Below are 17,121 nucleotides of genomic sequence, written 5' to 3'. Positions count from 1 at the left end.
GCTTCTTGTCCATTTCTTCTCCCTCTTCCACACTCTCGTATACGCACCAAGAATAGCATCCGGGGTGTCGCAATCACTGCAGTCGTCACTATGATTCCAAGGATTTCTTATTTCACGCATGAGACGGAGCAGCACGTTCACGTAACCAACAATGTGCAGAGAACGCTTTTATTGAGTGTCGTATTCTGCACAGTAAATATACACTAAACTCGCCCCAGTTTACGCAAGGGATAATGGAAGCGGAGGGGTCTTTAATCACCCTGCAGGGGTTTATTTCACAATAATGACCCCGTTATTATCTCGCTCATCACCCGGTTACTTCATACATACATTTACAAGCTGACCCAAAAGTAACAACACGGTTCAATTGATTCTAAGGATTTCATTGCCCCAGTAAAATGTGTTAATACAGCATCACAATTATTTGTATCCATTTAATATGTTGTCAATTCAAAAATAGCAGATCTACACGCTCACAGCTTGTACATCTGCATTTTTAAATGTATTTTTAAAATATATTGAAAATGTCAATTTGGAGGTCCTTGGGCATGAAGGAGTTTGAGACGTGCAGCGTGCTTTAGTCGTCATGCTATCTCTCATCTCCCTCTTAAGCCTCAGATTGCACAACTTCAGCGTGCAGAGAGCGGTTAATGCCTTTGAACTTCAAACGGTGGCGAATTGAATGAATTAACTCTTAAAGGCAGGTATACAGTACCAACTCTCAGCAGGCTAAACTCCCCCAACCTTTGATATGCAACGCTACGGCATTATAACTAATAATTGATAATAAGGACGTATAAGTGTTCTTCACCCCTCCCTCCCTCCAGCTCTCTCCGTTTCCTCTCTACATTACAACCACTCTCTCTCTCTCTCTCTCTCTCTCTCTCTGTCTGTCTCTCTCTCTCTCTATCTCTCTCTCTCTATCGCATTGATCTCTGATCCCTCTCATTAAGTCTCCATTTACTGCTTTGATCAGCCGGGCGGCCGACTCTAAAACACAAATACAGCACAAAACTCCGGCGAGCCAGCCACTGTCAGTCAGTTAGACAGTCAGTCAGACAGACAGACAGACAGACAGTCAGTCAGACAGACAGACATACAGACAGACAGTCAGTCAGTCAGACAGACAGACAGACAGACAGACAGTCAGTCAGACAGACAGACAGACAGTCAGTCAGACAGACAGACAGACAGTCAGTCAGACGGACAGACAGACAGACAGTGGGGAGACAGACAGTGGGGAGACAGACAGACAGTGGGGAGACATAGTGTTCAGAGGAGCGCTGAAAGCGAGAGGGGAGGAGAAATGGGGGGTGCAAAGGAAGGGGGCGAGTGAGGTAGACAAGGTGTCTGTTGATTAATGAGAGGGGGCAGTAATGCAGTGCCCGGTGCTTCAGGTATACATACTGTACAGAGAGCCTGTTTCTGCCTCACTACTTATCTCATCTGAGATATCAAAGACTCTCACGATATCAAAGATGTCCCGTACGGTACACACACTGTCTATTACCGCTAGAGTCTTATGGCTCGGAACTATAGCGAAACGCCAAAGGGCGTGGTTGTTTGACACCCTATCACCCGGCCCTTCTGCAAAAACAGGGTTTTACAAGCTATAAGGCGGCAGTGCTTTTCCACCGTATCATCAATATCAAAGTGTCCGTGTGTTCTCCCCGTAGTACCTCCGGAGCTCACGTTTCAAAACGACGTCTGTCTGTCTGTCTGTCTGTCTGTCTGTCTGTCCCCCCCTCTGGCGCAGTGTTGTGCACTTTTGAGGATCTTTTTTTTTTTTACTTTACTTGAGTATTTCCAATTTTCTGTTCTTTTATTATATACTTATATACAAATATTGTACTTTTATAATTATTAGAAAAAGTTACTAGTATATTTTATTTTATAATTATTACAAAACAAACATTAACCACTTCAGCCCTAGCCTGGAACTCACCTATGCTTTTTATGGCATAGGCAGTTCCCGGCAGGATCCGGCGGGAGAAACTATGCGCAGCTGCACGACATGAGACTAATTACTTAGAGCGACAGAGAGAGAGAGGAGCGTGTGTGTGTACATGTGTGCGTGTGTATGTCAATTTTACAAAGGTGCAGACGATCAGAAATCAGCAGAGAGTGAGCAATGTTTGCGCTACTCTATGCCGAATTGAAGTGGACTCAGACCCAGACTTTTTTTTCCTGAGCTCTTCTTATCATCTTACATCACATTCGGTGCTCAACCAATCAAATCATCACAAATGCCTTTCCGGCCAATCACTTTTGGCGTAATCACTTTTATCTTCAGTGCTATCTCAGAAGACTATCTTTTATCTTATGCACTTTGCTCAGCCAATCAAGTCATCGCTATGGGGTGATCAGCCAATCATCAGCCAATGTTTGTGTTCACACAAACACACTAATCTGGGCAAAGGAGGGGCTAGCGCCCCTCAACAAGTGTGAGTACTTCTTCCAGCAGTACTGCCCGTCCCTCTGGGCACTATCTCCCTCACCGCTCCTCGCAACATCCATCCATCCCGGAAGGTTATCTGTCCGGTCATTATCCACACAGCCATCACTCAGCCCATAAACACAGAGAGAGAGTCGCAGTTCAGAGACCTTCAAACGTGACCCGCGAGGAGGAGGAGGCAAGACGTCTCACTCCATCTTCCAAAAGGTTTATATATCTATCTGCGCTGCATCTATCGACCCAGCCCTCCTTTTGATGCGCGTCAGCTGGGGGGCTTAACTCCGGCTTACGTAAAGTGCAACGGGCCGAAGGGGGTCAAGTTCTCTGGGGTGAACAAAACAGGGGGGGGGGGGGGGGGGGGGTGGGGGGTGCCTTATCGTCCAACAATATCCTCCAACGTCTGGAATAACGCAAGCTGAGATAAGAGAAATCCATCTGGCACTCTCTGACACACAGAATAAGCCGGGGGGGGGGGGGGGGGGTTAAGGACGGGGGTATAGGATTGGATGGACAAACACACACACACACACACACACACACACACAGAGGTGAACGGCCTGAAGCCAGCGGCGCTATAACCCCACACTCCTCTCCTCTCTGCGATAAGATTTGTCTGGCGATACGATACGGACAGGGGCCAACAGGCCAGAATGACGTAACACGTGAGGAGGGTTTAGCCGGTCAACATTATTGGCCGCATGTCCTTCCTGGTATAATAGGCCAGGTGCACAGCACAGCTGGAACCGTCTGGACCCATTAAGGAATGATGCTCTTCTAAACTGCGCGCTGCCAGCATTTCATTTCCTCTCTGCATCTGTATGTGAGCATCTCTTACACCCACCCCCCCCCCCCCCCCCCCCCCCCCGCACATACATACACACGCACACCCCTCTCTCTCCCTCTCCACCTCTCTCTCTCTTACACACACACACCTTTGAGGATGTCTATATATTACTCCAGTAATTTCGGAGGTTAACACCAGGTTAAGTAGTTGACCTTTGCGAATGACCTCTGAGGGGGACTAGTGGGTTAGCATTTCTATTGATGGACTGAGGGTGACAGAGGTTGCGCATGCACGCGCACGCACACACACACGAATGCAAACGCACACATGCACATGCTTGGACACAGATACAAAATACAAAGACACTCACAAACACATACACCAGAAGTGCATGTAAAAAAGGGGGAGACAGAAACCACAATTATAATTGTGAAATGTGAAACTCGCCTTTTCTTATTTCTCGCGCACGCACTACACGCACACGCACACACACACACACACACACACACACACACACACACACACACACACACACACACACACACACACACACACACACACACACACACACACACACACACACACACACAATCCCCTCTTTTTGTCTGATAAGAGGCCTGTATCTTCCAGTCTTTCATCATGGCTCTAATCAGCACTAGAAAAGACCAACAGACATCATGGACTGGCCCGGCCCTCCTACTGCCGTTGTTGCCATGTCCGCTTATTACAAGCCACTTTGGGCTGGGATTTTTCTGTTTCTTGTATTTTGTAATTACGAGTTGGGAGGATGGGGCTCATTTCCTATAATGTTGTTTAAACCAGTGTTACATTTTCAAGTCAAGGACCCCCAACTTAATATTTATTTGTCTGCCATCTGAAAACAGTTTATGCCAGGGACAAGATTTGTATTTTCAAAAAGCCTATACCTATGTACATGTTTAAAAGTAAAGGGCGAATAAAGGACTTTCTTCTTTTGGGCTCGTTTTCATAGACCTCATGGTTGCTCGTTTCTCTCTGGGATAGAACCTGGCACCACCACCACCACCACCATAAGCCAGTATCTCTCCACCTGAGATGCTATCCCATCAGCCCATCATGCACAAACGTGGCGTTCTTCTAGCCTCCCTTCCCTCGCTCGCCTCGCCTCTTTGTTTATTGGTTCAGGGCAATGGGACATGGTGATACATGGAGTAATCAGCCCCGCTGACATGCTTCACTAAAAGGCCCTCATTCTCTCCACGGAGAGAGGCCGAGGTGGCCTCACCTCCGTTACCGACACCAACACACCACACCCGTACGTACGTCCGTCCATCGTCTATCCGGCTCCTCTCTCCCCCCGCTTCCGCTCGCTTTTAAAGTGTCCCTTCTGTTATTTAACCCGTGGGTCAACTCAATAGAGCCCGAGTTATGTCAGGAGTTTGTCATTTTTTTATATTTAGACCCGCGAGATCCCAACGGGCGATTTTCTAAAACCGTCCCTCCCAAGTCAATTTAGGAAGTGTTTTTTTCGGAGCCGCTGACTTGTCAAGAGCGAGGCGCCGTTCACGGGAATGAGATTGATGTGGAAAAGACTCTGGACTTTGGAGAGCACGGAACACTCACTCATACAGTATGTACACACACACACACACACACACACACACACACACACACATGCATACACACACACACACGCACACACGCACACATACACTGATATCATGGAAATATTGGGTCAGTGGCAACCGTTTGGTGTTCTACCGATGCCTATCAAGGACTGTCTGAACCTTTTCTTTCCTTCCTCCTTTTTAGTTTGTAGTTTTCCCTCCTCAACGCCGCTCCTCCATCTTCGCTTCTCGACATAATTATCCTTTTGACAAACAAAGCCCGCAAGATACATGATTCTGCTCTGATGCCGTTTTGGCTCCAACGGTGCAACTAATAGAGAAAGGCTGGTCTGGCAGAGGGATATGCAGATCCTAGCATTCGTTGGCCCTTAACTACACACTTTGTTTTCTGAAACTCTCTAAATTATTGGCCCTTAATTCTACTCCCCCCGCACAAAAAGGCATTTATTTTTTCTTTAGCGCTATACCTGTATCTATTTTCCGTGCATCTGCAACTAATCACTGGATTAGATTTTATTTTTTTAAAGAAGGCACTTGAGGGTCTTTGCAGAAAGGAGGCTTAGATCTGTTTTACTGGTGTCAGGACCTCAGCAAGGCCTATTGAAACTGTTACCTCTGGAAAAGTAGCTTTTGAAACGGTCCCCGGTGTCTAGCTTGCGCAATAGCGGAAACTGAATTGGTATTGAAGTAGCAGCCGTATCGTCCTCGGAGGGGCAACAAAATGGGCTTTATGCGGGCCTGCTTATGAGTGAAAGTCGGTCGGTAGGCATCTTTGTAATAGTTTAAGGCCTTATCGCATACTCAGATCCCGCAAAAAACACCAGATCCTTTAAGCTCTCGTTATTTAAAAAAAGAATACGGGGGGATTTGTGGGGCCAAAGTATACGGCAGTCAATACGGAGCGATGTCTGAGTCATCTGTGTCTTCCATCTCCTTTGAAATCTATATTGAGACATCATGTGGTGTGTGCCGTCAACGTCTGTTTGACTGCGTTGTGACTGTGGTTTGAGAACCATGACTAAATGGCCTCACAATGGCTTGGACGGTGACCAAATCAGTTTATATTCCCCTCTACATGTGTGTAGGCCTATGTGTGCGTGTGTGCGTGCGTGCGTGCGTGTGTTTCTATATGAGAGTTTGTTGCGAGATATAGACACAGGCTCCAGAAGACTTCTAAAAGCGGGGCTGTGTCGTAGTGTGAGATTTGGCAGGCGCGGCCGGTTGAGGGTTGAGTGCTCCACCAACCGCACACAGTAATAAGAGTGAGACATGTTGACATGAGTATCAGATGTCAGAGTGAGACATGTTGACATGAGTATCAGATGTCAGAGTGAGACATGTTGACATGAGTATCAGATGTCAGAGTGAGACATGTTGACATGAGTATCAGATGTCAGAGTGAGACATGTTGACATGAGTATCAGATGTCAGAGTGAGACATGTTGACATGAGTATCAGATGTCAGCGGCAGCCCCGCTGGGAGCCCGCAGTCCTCTTGGCCATCTGGGTGATAGCGGGTTGGCAGGGCCCAGAAGGCCCTTCTTTTATATAAAGATATGCTGTTAGAGTGCTGGCAGCCTGGCACTGATGTCAGCTAGCAGCTCAGCATGAGGCTATGGCTGCTGAACCAACGCGCTAGCTGGTGTACAGGACGCGCCAGACACGTGTCACCTGGAATCCACAGTTATGCCCGCAGTGGTGGAAAAAGTACCCACACTGTTTTTAATCAAAAGTAGTATTGGCATCAAAAGTACCAAAAGTAAACGTACTCATTGTGCAGAATGTCCCATTTCAAGTGTATACAAATCTACAAAGTAACTAACTAGTAACTAAAGTTTTCAAATGAATGTAGTGGAGTAAAAGTACAATATCTGCCGAGATGGAGTAGAAGAAAAAGTATTGTTAGTTACTTTCCGACCACTGAGTTATACTTAGGCGTGTGGCGGGTGTCGTGCACCGTAGAGCTTGTAGATCTGCTATTTCCGGTGCGTGACTGACTGACACCGGCATGCAGCTATAGTGTAAAGTGTAAACCAGGGCTGTAGAAGACCATGTGTGCTATAATACACAGCAACGGTTTTCAAACTTTTACATTTCATGGTCTTCCCTCACTCTGACAGTGTACAAATGGAACCAAATGGACCTGTCTTCTGTCAGAGTTACAGACTTGTATAAAGTCCATTTTAGAATGATCAGGAACTGTCCTTTCAAAATGACCAACAAGATCTACCAACCAAAAGAACGATTGATTGCTGACAATAGTGGCGCTGGCGTTACATATAAGACAAATGTCGTTGGAATGGGAAATAGAGGGGTGGGGGTGATGTTTGTGCACAACACTTGAACGCAAAGTATTGCATTATGAGTTATTGGGTTTTATAGCTGACAGGTCAGTTTTTATATAAATGAATCAAGTCACCTTAATTCAAGTGGCAGATACAAAATATATAAATTTTAAATTTAAATGATACATATATTTTTATGGACATGTCATGTGGTCTAGCTGCACAGCCTTTGTGATCTACTGGTAGATCACAATTGACCTTTTGGGCACGCACTCTGGGCACTCTGAGTCCCTGCCTGGAATCCACTGCTATGCAGGCGTATGAATGAGCTGATTTTCATGGTGTGTATAGGTGTGCACTGTGAGAGAGTGGGTGCATGTGCATGGAGGTGGGTGTGCGTGTGTGTGTGCGCGTGCATGTGTGTGTGTGTGTGTGTGTTGGTATGTGTGTGCCTGTGTGTGTCGGTATGTGCGTGTGTTTAACAGAAGTGGGTGGTCCTGAGCTGTGAAGACCCAATCTGTGTTTTAAGTGCGCTTCCAGCTTGTGACCTTGGGAGTTTGCTCCGTTTGGACTGAACGTTATTTATTTGGACGTCTTATACACACACACACAAAATGACCATTAGGTGCCGTGTTTGATAAACAAACTGATTGGATTGCTGGTGTGTGTTAAATGTGTGTGGTTTTCTCTCTCCTCTCCCTCGTTCTTCTGCTCGAGGCCCCCGAACCGGCCCAATTTGCCTCAAGGACAGGGCAAATAGCACGCGCAGGCGCGCGCACACACACACACACACACACACACACATTGTAGGCGCACACACACAGACGCACGCAGGCACGTTGTCCACATGCTGCTGCCCGCATACACATGTGGATAGATATCTAAATAAAAACAGAGTGTGCAGTGCACAGGCACACACACACACACAGACACACACATTGCACTGCACTTGTTGACCTAATCTCATTCTTAATCAATTCACTCTTTACTCACTCATCAGAGCTTGAATCGTGTGACTCGGGTAGAGTTTCAGAGAGAGAGAGCGAGAGCGAGAGAGAGAGAGAGAGCGAGCGCGCGCAAGAGAGAGAGAGAGAGAGAGAGAGAGAGAGAGAGAGGAGGGAGTGAGAGAGCTTTCTAGGCCAACAATTCACGACCACATTACAGAGAGGAATAGAATATTGTTATTTGCATACTGGCCTAATGCAAACCCCTGATGCATGCGCAGCAAAAGAAAACCAAAAAAAAGGATGAAGTCATACAGACTCTGAGATCCAAGCAAAAGGACAAAGTTCTCTTATGAGACTTATGATTTTATTTGTGCGCTCATGCTTGAATTTCATTTCATTTATGTCCTTTTGTTCTCTCCTCTCTCTCTCTCCCCCCCCTCCCTCTCCCTCTCAGGCGTATCTCAGGGAACCAGCTGAGATATATCTCGGGCCATGCTCTCCAGGGTCTCCACAACCTCAAAGTTCTGTAAGTAACCTTCCCCCCGACCCCCCCCACCGCCCTAGTCCTGCTATGGTTCAAACCCCATCCCTGGTGGGTTGTTCCACTCCATCCGTATAGGGGGGGTGGGGGGGGGGGGGTGGGTTGTGTCTGCCTTGAATAAAACACACAGGCCACGCATCATTAACTGCAGTTAAAGTTTATGAGCTGGGGGAGACCTGCCCTGCGTGCAGTTCCTATGCTTCCAAATAAGCCCTATTTAAGGTGCGCGCACACACACACGCACGCACACGCACGCACACACACACACACACACACACACACACACACAGACACACACACACACACACACACACACACACACACACACACACACACACACACACACACACACACGCACGCACACAGGTGTAATTCAGGGACCTCCCAGCCACACACCAGTCCACCACCCACAGAGATTAGAACAAGTGACAGAAATTTCACTCAAACAGCCATTCCAAGCTGCCCCTCTTAACACCCCATTTTAACATTTTTAACGTAGTCTGCCTCTGGCTTTACAATCCACTGCCACCATGCAGCCCTGCTGCTCTGCTCTGCTCGCTGCAGTCACCGACCGTGTGGAAACAGTGGAAACGTATAACCACAAAAAAAAACAAATCACAGTAGGTTTGCCTTAACGATATAGGCTGGGCCTCTAATGAGGGAACGGGACGTTCTGAACGATCGTGCAGGGCAACACAACACATCGTTCTGGACTGCTGTGTGTGGTGCAGTGCATGGCATGCAGTATCAGACTGCTGTGTGTGGGGTGGTGCATGGCATGCAGTATCAGACTGCTGTGTGTGGGGTGGTGCATGGCATGCAGTATCAGACTGCTGTGTGTGGGGTGGTGCATGGCATGCAGAATCAGACTGCTGTGTGTGGTGCAGTGCATGGCATGCAGTATCAGACTGCTGGATGCATGGCATGCAGTATCAGACTGCTGTGTGTGGTGCAGTGCATGACATGCAGTATCCGAGAATACAATTTCATGAGCTTTGGGTGTTAGAAGGAGGCACGATGTTTAGATTTCTCAATCTGGTTCCTCTGGCTCGAGAGGAATCCTAAGAAGCCGTGCCATAGCACACAAACTTAGCTAGAGACTTGAGGTTTGCAATTTGAGCAAATCTGGGGGATTACCAGGACGTTTTGACATGATCTTCTTTCACCTTGTGTTGTGAAACCCTCCAAGGGCTTCAAGACGGAATGAGGGAACCAGTCCTGGACCGTATTATGTCATTACTGGGACAAAAAGGACACACGTATTCACGTATAGATTATACAGGCACATACGTGTGTGCACGCACACACACACACACACAAATAGACGCTGTACGCACGTGCAGTGCACACAGTCTCTGTGACCTGAGAGTGGCTGAACTATCGCTGTCCTTCCTCCCTTGTGTCAAACAGAAATGCATCACACTGACCCTGTTTGCCGTTACCACTGGGTATGACGTGCGCGCACGCACGCACACACGCACGCACGTGTGTGCGCGAGACGGCCCCATTTGGTCCGAGAGCCATGCTCGCGCCTCGCAGCACCGCAACGCCTCCTCCCCTCTCCCCCTCACTCGTGGTAACAACAAGGAAGTCTCAACACACAGCAGCCTGCCGCCACAAAAGAAATCTAAAGTGTGGTTGCATTTTAGAATATGCAAGGAGAACAAAGAACAAGTGGTGTGTCAACTATGTGACAAGAATTTGGCGTATCTGCGGCGAAAATTTCACGCATGGGACGGGGGAAAAGGCCCGACCTCCTGGGCTCCGAGGGACTTCCAGGCGCGCTAATTTGCGCCGCGGTCATCCACACTTTTCTACCCCATTAAGCCTAATTATTTGTGCGTCACTGCTTTCATGAAGGCTGCAACAGTTGTTGCTTATCATTTAAAATAAATTACACCAATCCAAGCATGCCTTTCTCTCCACTATATCGTTGTCACTGCTCGCCTCGCATCGGACGCACCCCCCCCCCCCCCCCCCCCGTTGGGTTTTGAAGCGTCGACGATCGAAACAAATTTTTATCGAAGCGTCGATCATCAAAAACGCGATCGAAGGTCAGCCCTACCTTGTAGATCGGCTTTTTCCGGTGTGCGACACCGATGGACAGTATAAATCGGGCATAATTTCTGACCCTAAACCTACCCTCTAAAGGCCTAATCCTGACCCCTGACCCCAACGTGAAACCTTTCCTAATTGAAAGCAGGGCTCGACAGTGCGACTAGGTACTCACATATGCGACTAAAAATAGCACCGTGCGAGTTGTAAATTTAAATTTGTAGCACCGGTGCGACTACATAATTTGACCATTCAATCGTGATCAAGACAAGGCTCTGATACAGCAAGTGCACGTTCTATAGTCGCAGTTATATACCTAAATTTATATTCTGTAGTATGGCGGTGTCGTTCGCAAAAAGAGCAGATCTTCAAGCTAACAACGTGTCGAGGCTCAATGGGGCGTTCATTTGAAGTTCCCTTTGCTCCGCCCCGCCACTCCCTGTGTCGCAGCACTTTCCCCTGTCACTGCTTGCTTGACAGAAAAGACGGAGCGAACTCAGCAGGCTAGCATTAGCATGATAGCACAGATTCAGAAGGAATTGCTTGGACCCCGACACGTTATTTGCTAAATTTGTTCGTAATGTTCAAAGTTCAAACGTAACTTTTAACTAAACGCGGGTGAAACAGCATGCAGCCGTGCACGCACACACACACACACACGGAGTGGACGGATTGATGTTTATCAAAAACAACCTGCTTGCTTAGCGTTTGCTTACAAATGCGTGTGCGCAGCATAAATTATATTACGAATGACCGAACTGGCTGGATTATTCATATCAGTCAGTCAGTCAAAGCCAAGGAGAATGTTCAATGTTACAATACTAATTCACCATTGAGTAGCCTCTGCACTGTCTGAATGTCACACTAACATGATAGAACAGCAGGATAAAACGGATAGCCTGTCTATCCATCCATGAGCAACATAGTATCTATATCCAGCTCTGGTCCATAGTGATAGCTCTAATGTGTATTAGAGGTATGGAACAGAGCTACTATCGATCTATCTACAAAGTATTAGCATAAAACAAATTGATTATATAGATTATATGAAAACAAACATAACAATGATATCATGATGAATATCACTATTTTGTGATAATTGCTGAAAAGATAGTGATATAATATTTTGACATTATTTCCCACCCCTACCTCATATCACTTCATTAAAGAAAAATCACACCCATGTGTGAGGGGCGCTCTTGTCATCATACATCATCTCATACTGGCCAATCAGAATGCCTGTGATTGGTTAGCTGATTTGCTCGTTTACATATGACATACATTTTCCCTTCAATGTCAATGGCGTTTAATGTTTTGATGTTTAATTTATGTCATATTTAGCAGAATTTTGACGTAATTTCTCTGTTGATTGTCAATGGCTCATTTTGAGATGTTTGGAGACAAAGGCTGTATATAGGAGGGGCTAGCGCCCCTTAAAAATACATCATTTTTCATCGTGCTCCTAAAATAATTTGTGTGCTCCTAGATTTTTCAATTTAGGTGTGCTACTTGAGCCCTGATTGAAAGCCTAACCAAAAAAACTAAAAATAATCAGTTTTAACCATAAAACGATCAATTTCACTTATTGTACTGGAGGAGGACCAGGAATATGCTCCTCACAATGTCTATTTCTCCAATTCTATACAATACTTGTGGGGTACATTTGGGCCTCACGAGTATAGTAATACAAGTACGCACGCACGCACACACACACACACGCACGCACGCACGCAGCCAAGGTTACGAACTCTGAGTCGGGCTCCCTGAGGCAGCCTCTAAGGGATTTCTTTGAAAGGAGAACAGATAGAATTCACCGTATTCATCATGTCGTCATCACCCCACCCAGCACCCCCACCCTCCCCCCGTCGTCCCATAGGAGGCTTCACCCAAAACCCTTTAAAACCAGAGCGCTGCTTCCCCCCCCCCCCCCCCCCCCTACTCCTAGAGCTACAACAGATCAGTGTAAATTACCCAGACGGGGTCAGCAGAGACACAACGTTGTGAAAGAGAAATGCGTAATATGGCAAAGAAAGCAGCAGACACGACCGTGACGACGGAACCATCGCTTGACAATAGACAATTCCATTAGCTCTTCAATGTGTCCTCTTGTACCGTTATAATGTAACGAATAATGGATGTGTCATGTTATTATGAATGCTCACCTCGAACGATCACATACCACATACATTAAATAATAATAAACGTTATTAACGTTATTGTCTCCAAAGGATATTAAATTGTCTTCACAATCTCGAAAGTGTTATGGCGTCTTGGGTGCCGGTGATTTCTGGCTATTTCACTATGACACGTGTCCGCTTTTGGCTTCCATCTTGGATGCTAAAGCATAGCATCAATGCTACCAAGCTAAAATGAGGTCCATCCTTGCTCTAGAAAAAGCAAAGACCTCCGGACATCGCCGATATGTTCAACACCTCGGACAGCGCATTAGTTTCGGAGAAAAATGCATGCAAAGGCCACGACTAAAACAGAAGCTAATGTGGTTGGGTCAACATAAAGCCCTAGCAACGGTGCACAGCAACCGGAGCGGTTAAGAAAATGAAACACAGCGAGGCAATGTTATAGCGATATCAAACGCCTCAAGGCGAGCCTACTCCTTAATGATAAACAATAAGGCCTTCCCACAGCTGGTCTGGGTTTGAATCCCAACTGAGGCTCTTCATTGCGTCATCCCGTCTAGCTGTCCCACTTTTCCCTGTCTCTCACTGTCACTATCAGAATGGATGGTGAAATAAATCTATACAAAATATTCGGGATAGACATGGGAACGACACGGCTCCAATGTGGATCTGGGACTTCATGTGTCCGGTTGTCTGTGATGTCTGTCATCGGTTGTCTACTATGACGAATGACACAGAATTTGCGCCAAATGTTTCAGCCCCGATCCGCAGCCCCACTGACTTCCATTATGAAATGAAAGTGAAATATTTTCAAAAGTAAAAATCATACTGTTAACGTACTGAATTTTTTTATCCTACGATTTTGCAACCCATTGTTTTCACCCAGTGTCAATTATCTAATGTAATCCTGGGCGCTACACTCTCTCTGCCAACCTTGGGGGGCAGCGGACTGACCTCATGCTTCTTTCTATGCATGAGGAGTCCAAGCTGCTTCTTTTCACCTGACAGGGGGTGGCCAAGGATGGAGGTAGTTTAGAGACCAGGATTACTGCATGTTTTTGTGAGGGTACCTACCCTAGGGGACACGGGTAGAACATGCAAACTCCACACAGAAAGGCCCTTTCGCCAACCCCGCCTTGGGTATGGGCACTGATGACGCGGAGGAGAGAACACGAACAAAATCATATTGTGAAAAATCTTTTCTTCTTCTGGCTCAGGCCGTCCTAGCATTCCGGGCACCTAGGCTACTAATCCAGCATGACAGTGTGTCATGAATCCTGATCCCGACGATCTTTGCTGCATGTCATTCCCCATCTCTCTCTCCCCATTTCCTGTCAACTTACTATAAACCATCAAATAAAGGCAGAGAAAAGCCCAGCAATATCCCAACATTGCTCGTGCCAGTGGGCACGAGCTAAACGGTTCAGGCACAGGCACGCACGCACGCACGCACACGCACACACACACACGCACACACACACACACCCCCATCTTACAGGCCACGCCATAAAACTATAAACAATAAAAAAGGAAGTGTTCAAAATGCCATCGGTGTGGGTGCACCGGTATCCAAACAGGTCGCGTTGCCCTTTCAGTTTCTCCTCCTCTCTCTGCCTGCCGTCCTCAAAACAGAGCAAAAAACAACACATCAATGGACTTTTTGTCTGAACTGTCTGGTTGCACAAACGAGAGAGAGACGTCAAGACCGGTTCACGTGCATAAGAAAATGTTGAATTGCAATAATAACTGCACTGTGTGTGTGTGTGTGTGTGTGTGTGTGTGTTGTGAGCGGAGGCATTTCAACACCATGACACACACGCGCGCCGCACACACATTTCTATTTCCACACTTGTGAGGACATCAGCGATTGTGAACAGCATTTTTAACCTTAAATCCGCTGTGTTCGGTGCACAACAGCGGAATGCAACTTAGTATAAAATAGGCCTGAGCTAGTGCAACATAAATCCCTAAACCAGTGGTTTTCAATCCTTTTCATACCATCATTTATTTGGCATTTGATGAGATTTAGCCTCTCAAACTCAAAACTTGCTGTTGGTATACCATATACAGTAGGAGAGACAACAGGCAAACGTTGATCAAAATGACAATTATTCTACATTCTCTAATTGTACTGAGTAATGCTGATGTTTAACAATAATGTAACTCTTGAGAGCATAAAATGACCCGTACGGGTCCATTTGGTTTAATTTTACGCTTTAATTTTATGCTTATGTACGATGATACTGTAAGAGCGCCCCTCACTTCACATGGGTGTGATTTTTTTTCTTATGGGCAGCAGGAAAATGCGTATTCTTGAGGTGGACATTTGGCCCTCACAAGTATAGTAATAGACACACACACACACACGCATAGACGCACACACGCACGCAGGCAGGCACGCATGCACACACACGCACGCACCGACACAATGCTGTGGTGGTTGTGGCACCATGGAGATGCCACGACGATAAAGACATAACGGTCGCTGCTGTGACCAAAACACTGGCGACTGAACGCCTCATGGTCTGATGTCAGACGACTCGCCGTGATAAAGACTTGAAAGAGACAGAGAGAGAGAGAGAGAGAGACACAGAGAGAGGGAGAGAGGGAGAGGGGGAGAGGGTGGGAGAGGAAAGAGAGAGAGAGGTATTGTTTGCTCCCCACTTCCTCCTCATTTCGTTTTTGCTTTTTTTTCCTTTTGCTCCATTCTTTAGAGAATGACATCAGCAGCCCACCCAAGGAGCTTCTCTTTCCCCTCTTTCTCCGTTCCTCTGCCCTTCTCTCTCTCTCTCTCTCTTCCCCCTTCTCTCCCCCCCCCCCCCCCCCCCCATCTCTCTCTCTCTGGTTCTCTTCAAGAGGCTTACTGGCCCGGCCTTCCTTTCTTGTGTCAAGTTTCCCCGTGCCGAGGAGTTATTCGTTCTGCCTGATGTGTGCACGTGTAAACATAAACACACACTGTGTCCCTATGAGGGACCCCTCATAGACACACTGTGTCCCTATGAGGGACCCCTCATGGACACACTGTGTCCCTATGAGGGACCCCTCATGGACACACTGTGTCCCTATGAGGGACCCCTCATGGACACACTGTGTCCCTATGAGGGACCCCTCATGGACACACTGTGTCCCTATGAGGGACCCCTCATGGACACACTGTGTCCCTATGAGGGACCCCTCATGGACACACTGTGTCCCTATGAGGGACCCCTCATGGACACACTGTGTCCCTATGAGGGACCCCTCATGGACACACTGTGTCCCTATGAGGGACCCCTCATGGACACACTGTGTCCCTATGAGGGACCCCTCATGGACACACTGTGTCCCTATGAGGGACCCCTCATGGACACACTGTGTCCCTATGAGGGACCCCTCATGGACACACTGTGTCCCTATGAGGGACCCCTCATGGACACACTGTGTCCCTATGAGGGACCCCTCATGGACACACTGTGTCCCTATGAGGGACCCCTCATGGACACACTGTGTCCCTATGAGGGACCCCTCATGGACACACTGTGTCCCTATGAGGGACCCCTCATAGACACACTGTGTCCCTATGAGAGACCCCTCATGGACACACTGTGTCCCTACAGTATGAGGGACCCCTCATGGACCCTATGAGGGACCCCTCATGGACACACTGTGTCCCTACAGTATGAGGGACCCCTCATGGACACACTGTGTCCCTATGAGGGACCCCTCATGGACACACTGTGTCCCTATGAGAGACCCCTCATGGACACACTGTGTCCCTATGAGAGACCCCTCATGGACACACTGTGTCCCTATGAGGGACCCCTCATGGACACACTGTGTCCCTATGAGGGACCCCTCATAGACACACTGTGTCCCTACAGTATGAGGGACCCCTCATAGACACACTGTGTCCCTATGAGGGACCCCTCATGGACACACTGTGTCCCTACAGTATGAGGGACCCCTCATGGACCCTATGAGGGACCCCTCATGGACACACTGTGTCCCTACAGTATGAGGGACCCCTCATGGACACACTGTGTCCCTATGAGGGACCCCTCATGGACACACTGTGTCCCTATGAGGGACCCCTCATAGACACACTGTGTCCCTACAGTATGAGGGACCCCTCATAGACACACTGTGTCCCTATGAGGGACCCCTCATGGACACACTGTGTCCCTACAGTATGAGGGACCCCTCATGGACCCTATGAGGGACCCCTCATGGACACACTGTGTCCCTACAGTATGAGGGACCCCTCATGGACACACTGTGTCCCTATGAGGGACCCCTCATGGACACACTGTGTCCCTACAGTATGAGGGAC

The 17,121-nt window shown here is 47.5% G+C and overlaps 1 protein-coding gene across 3 annotated transcripts in view; it reads left to right on the top strand.

Annotated features, from left to right (window-relative positions):
- The window catches only part of lgr6 (leucine-rich repeat containing G protein-coupled receptor 6), an 86,544-nt gene that overhangs the window by 38,774 nt on the left and 30,649 nt on the right, over positions 1 to 17,121 (top strand). For all 3 annotated transcript variants that reach the window (XM_083769379.1, XM_083769380.1, XM_083769378.1), the window contains one exon: positions 8,533 to 8,604. In XM_083769379.1, coding sequence (XP_083625505.1) covers positions 8,533 to 8,604 — 72 coding nt within the window. The remainder of the gene's footprint in view (positions 1 to 8,532; positions 8,605 to 17,121) is intronic.

The sequence above is a fragment of the Protomyctophum parallelum genome (genome assembly GCF_964188405.1).
Source record: "Protomyctophum parallelum genome assembly, chromosome: 7".
NCBI classification, from domain to species: Eukaryota; Metazoa; Chordata; class Actinopteri; order Myctophiformes; family Myctophidae; genus Protomyctophum; species Protomyctophum parallelum.
This window is presented reverse-complemented; position numbering and strand designations above follow the sequence as displayed.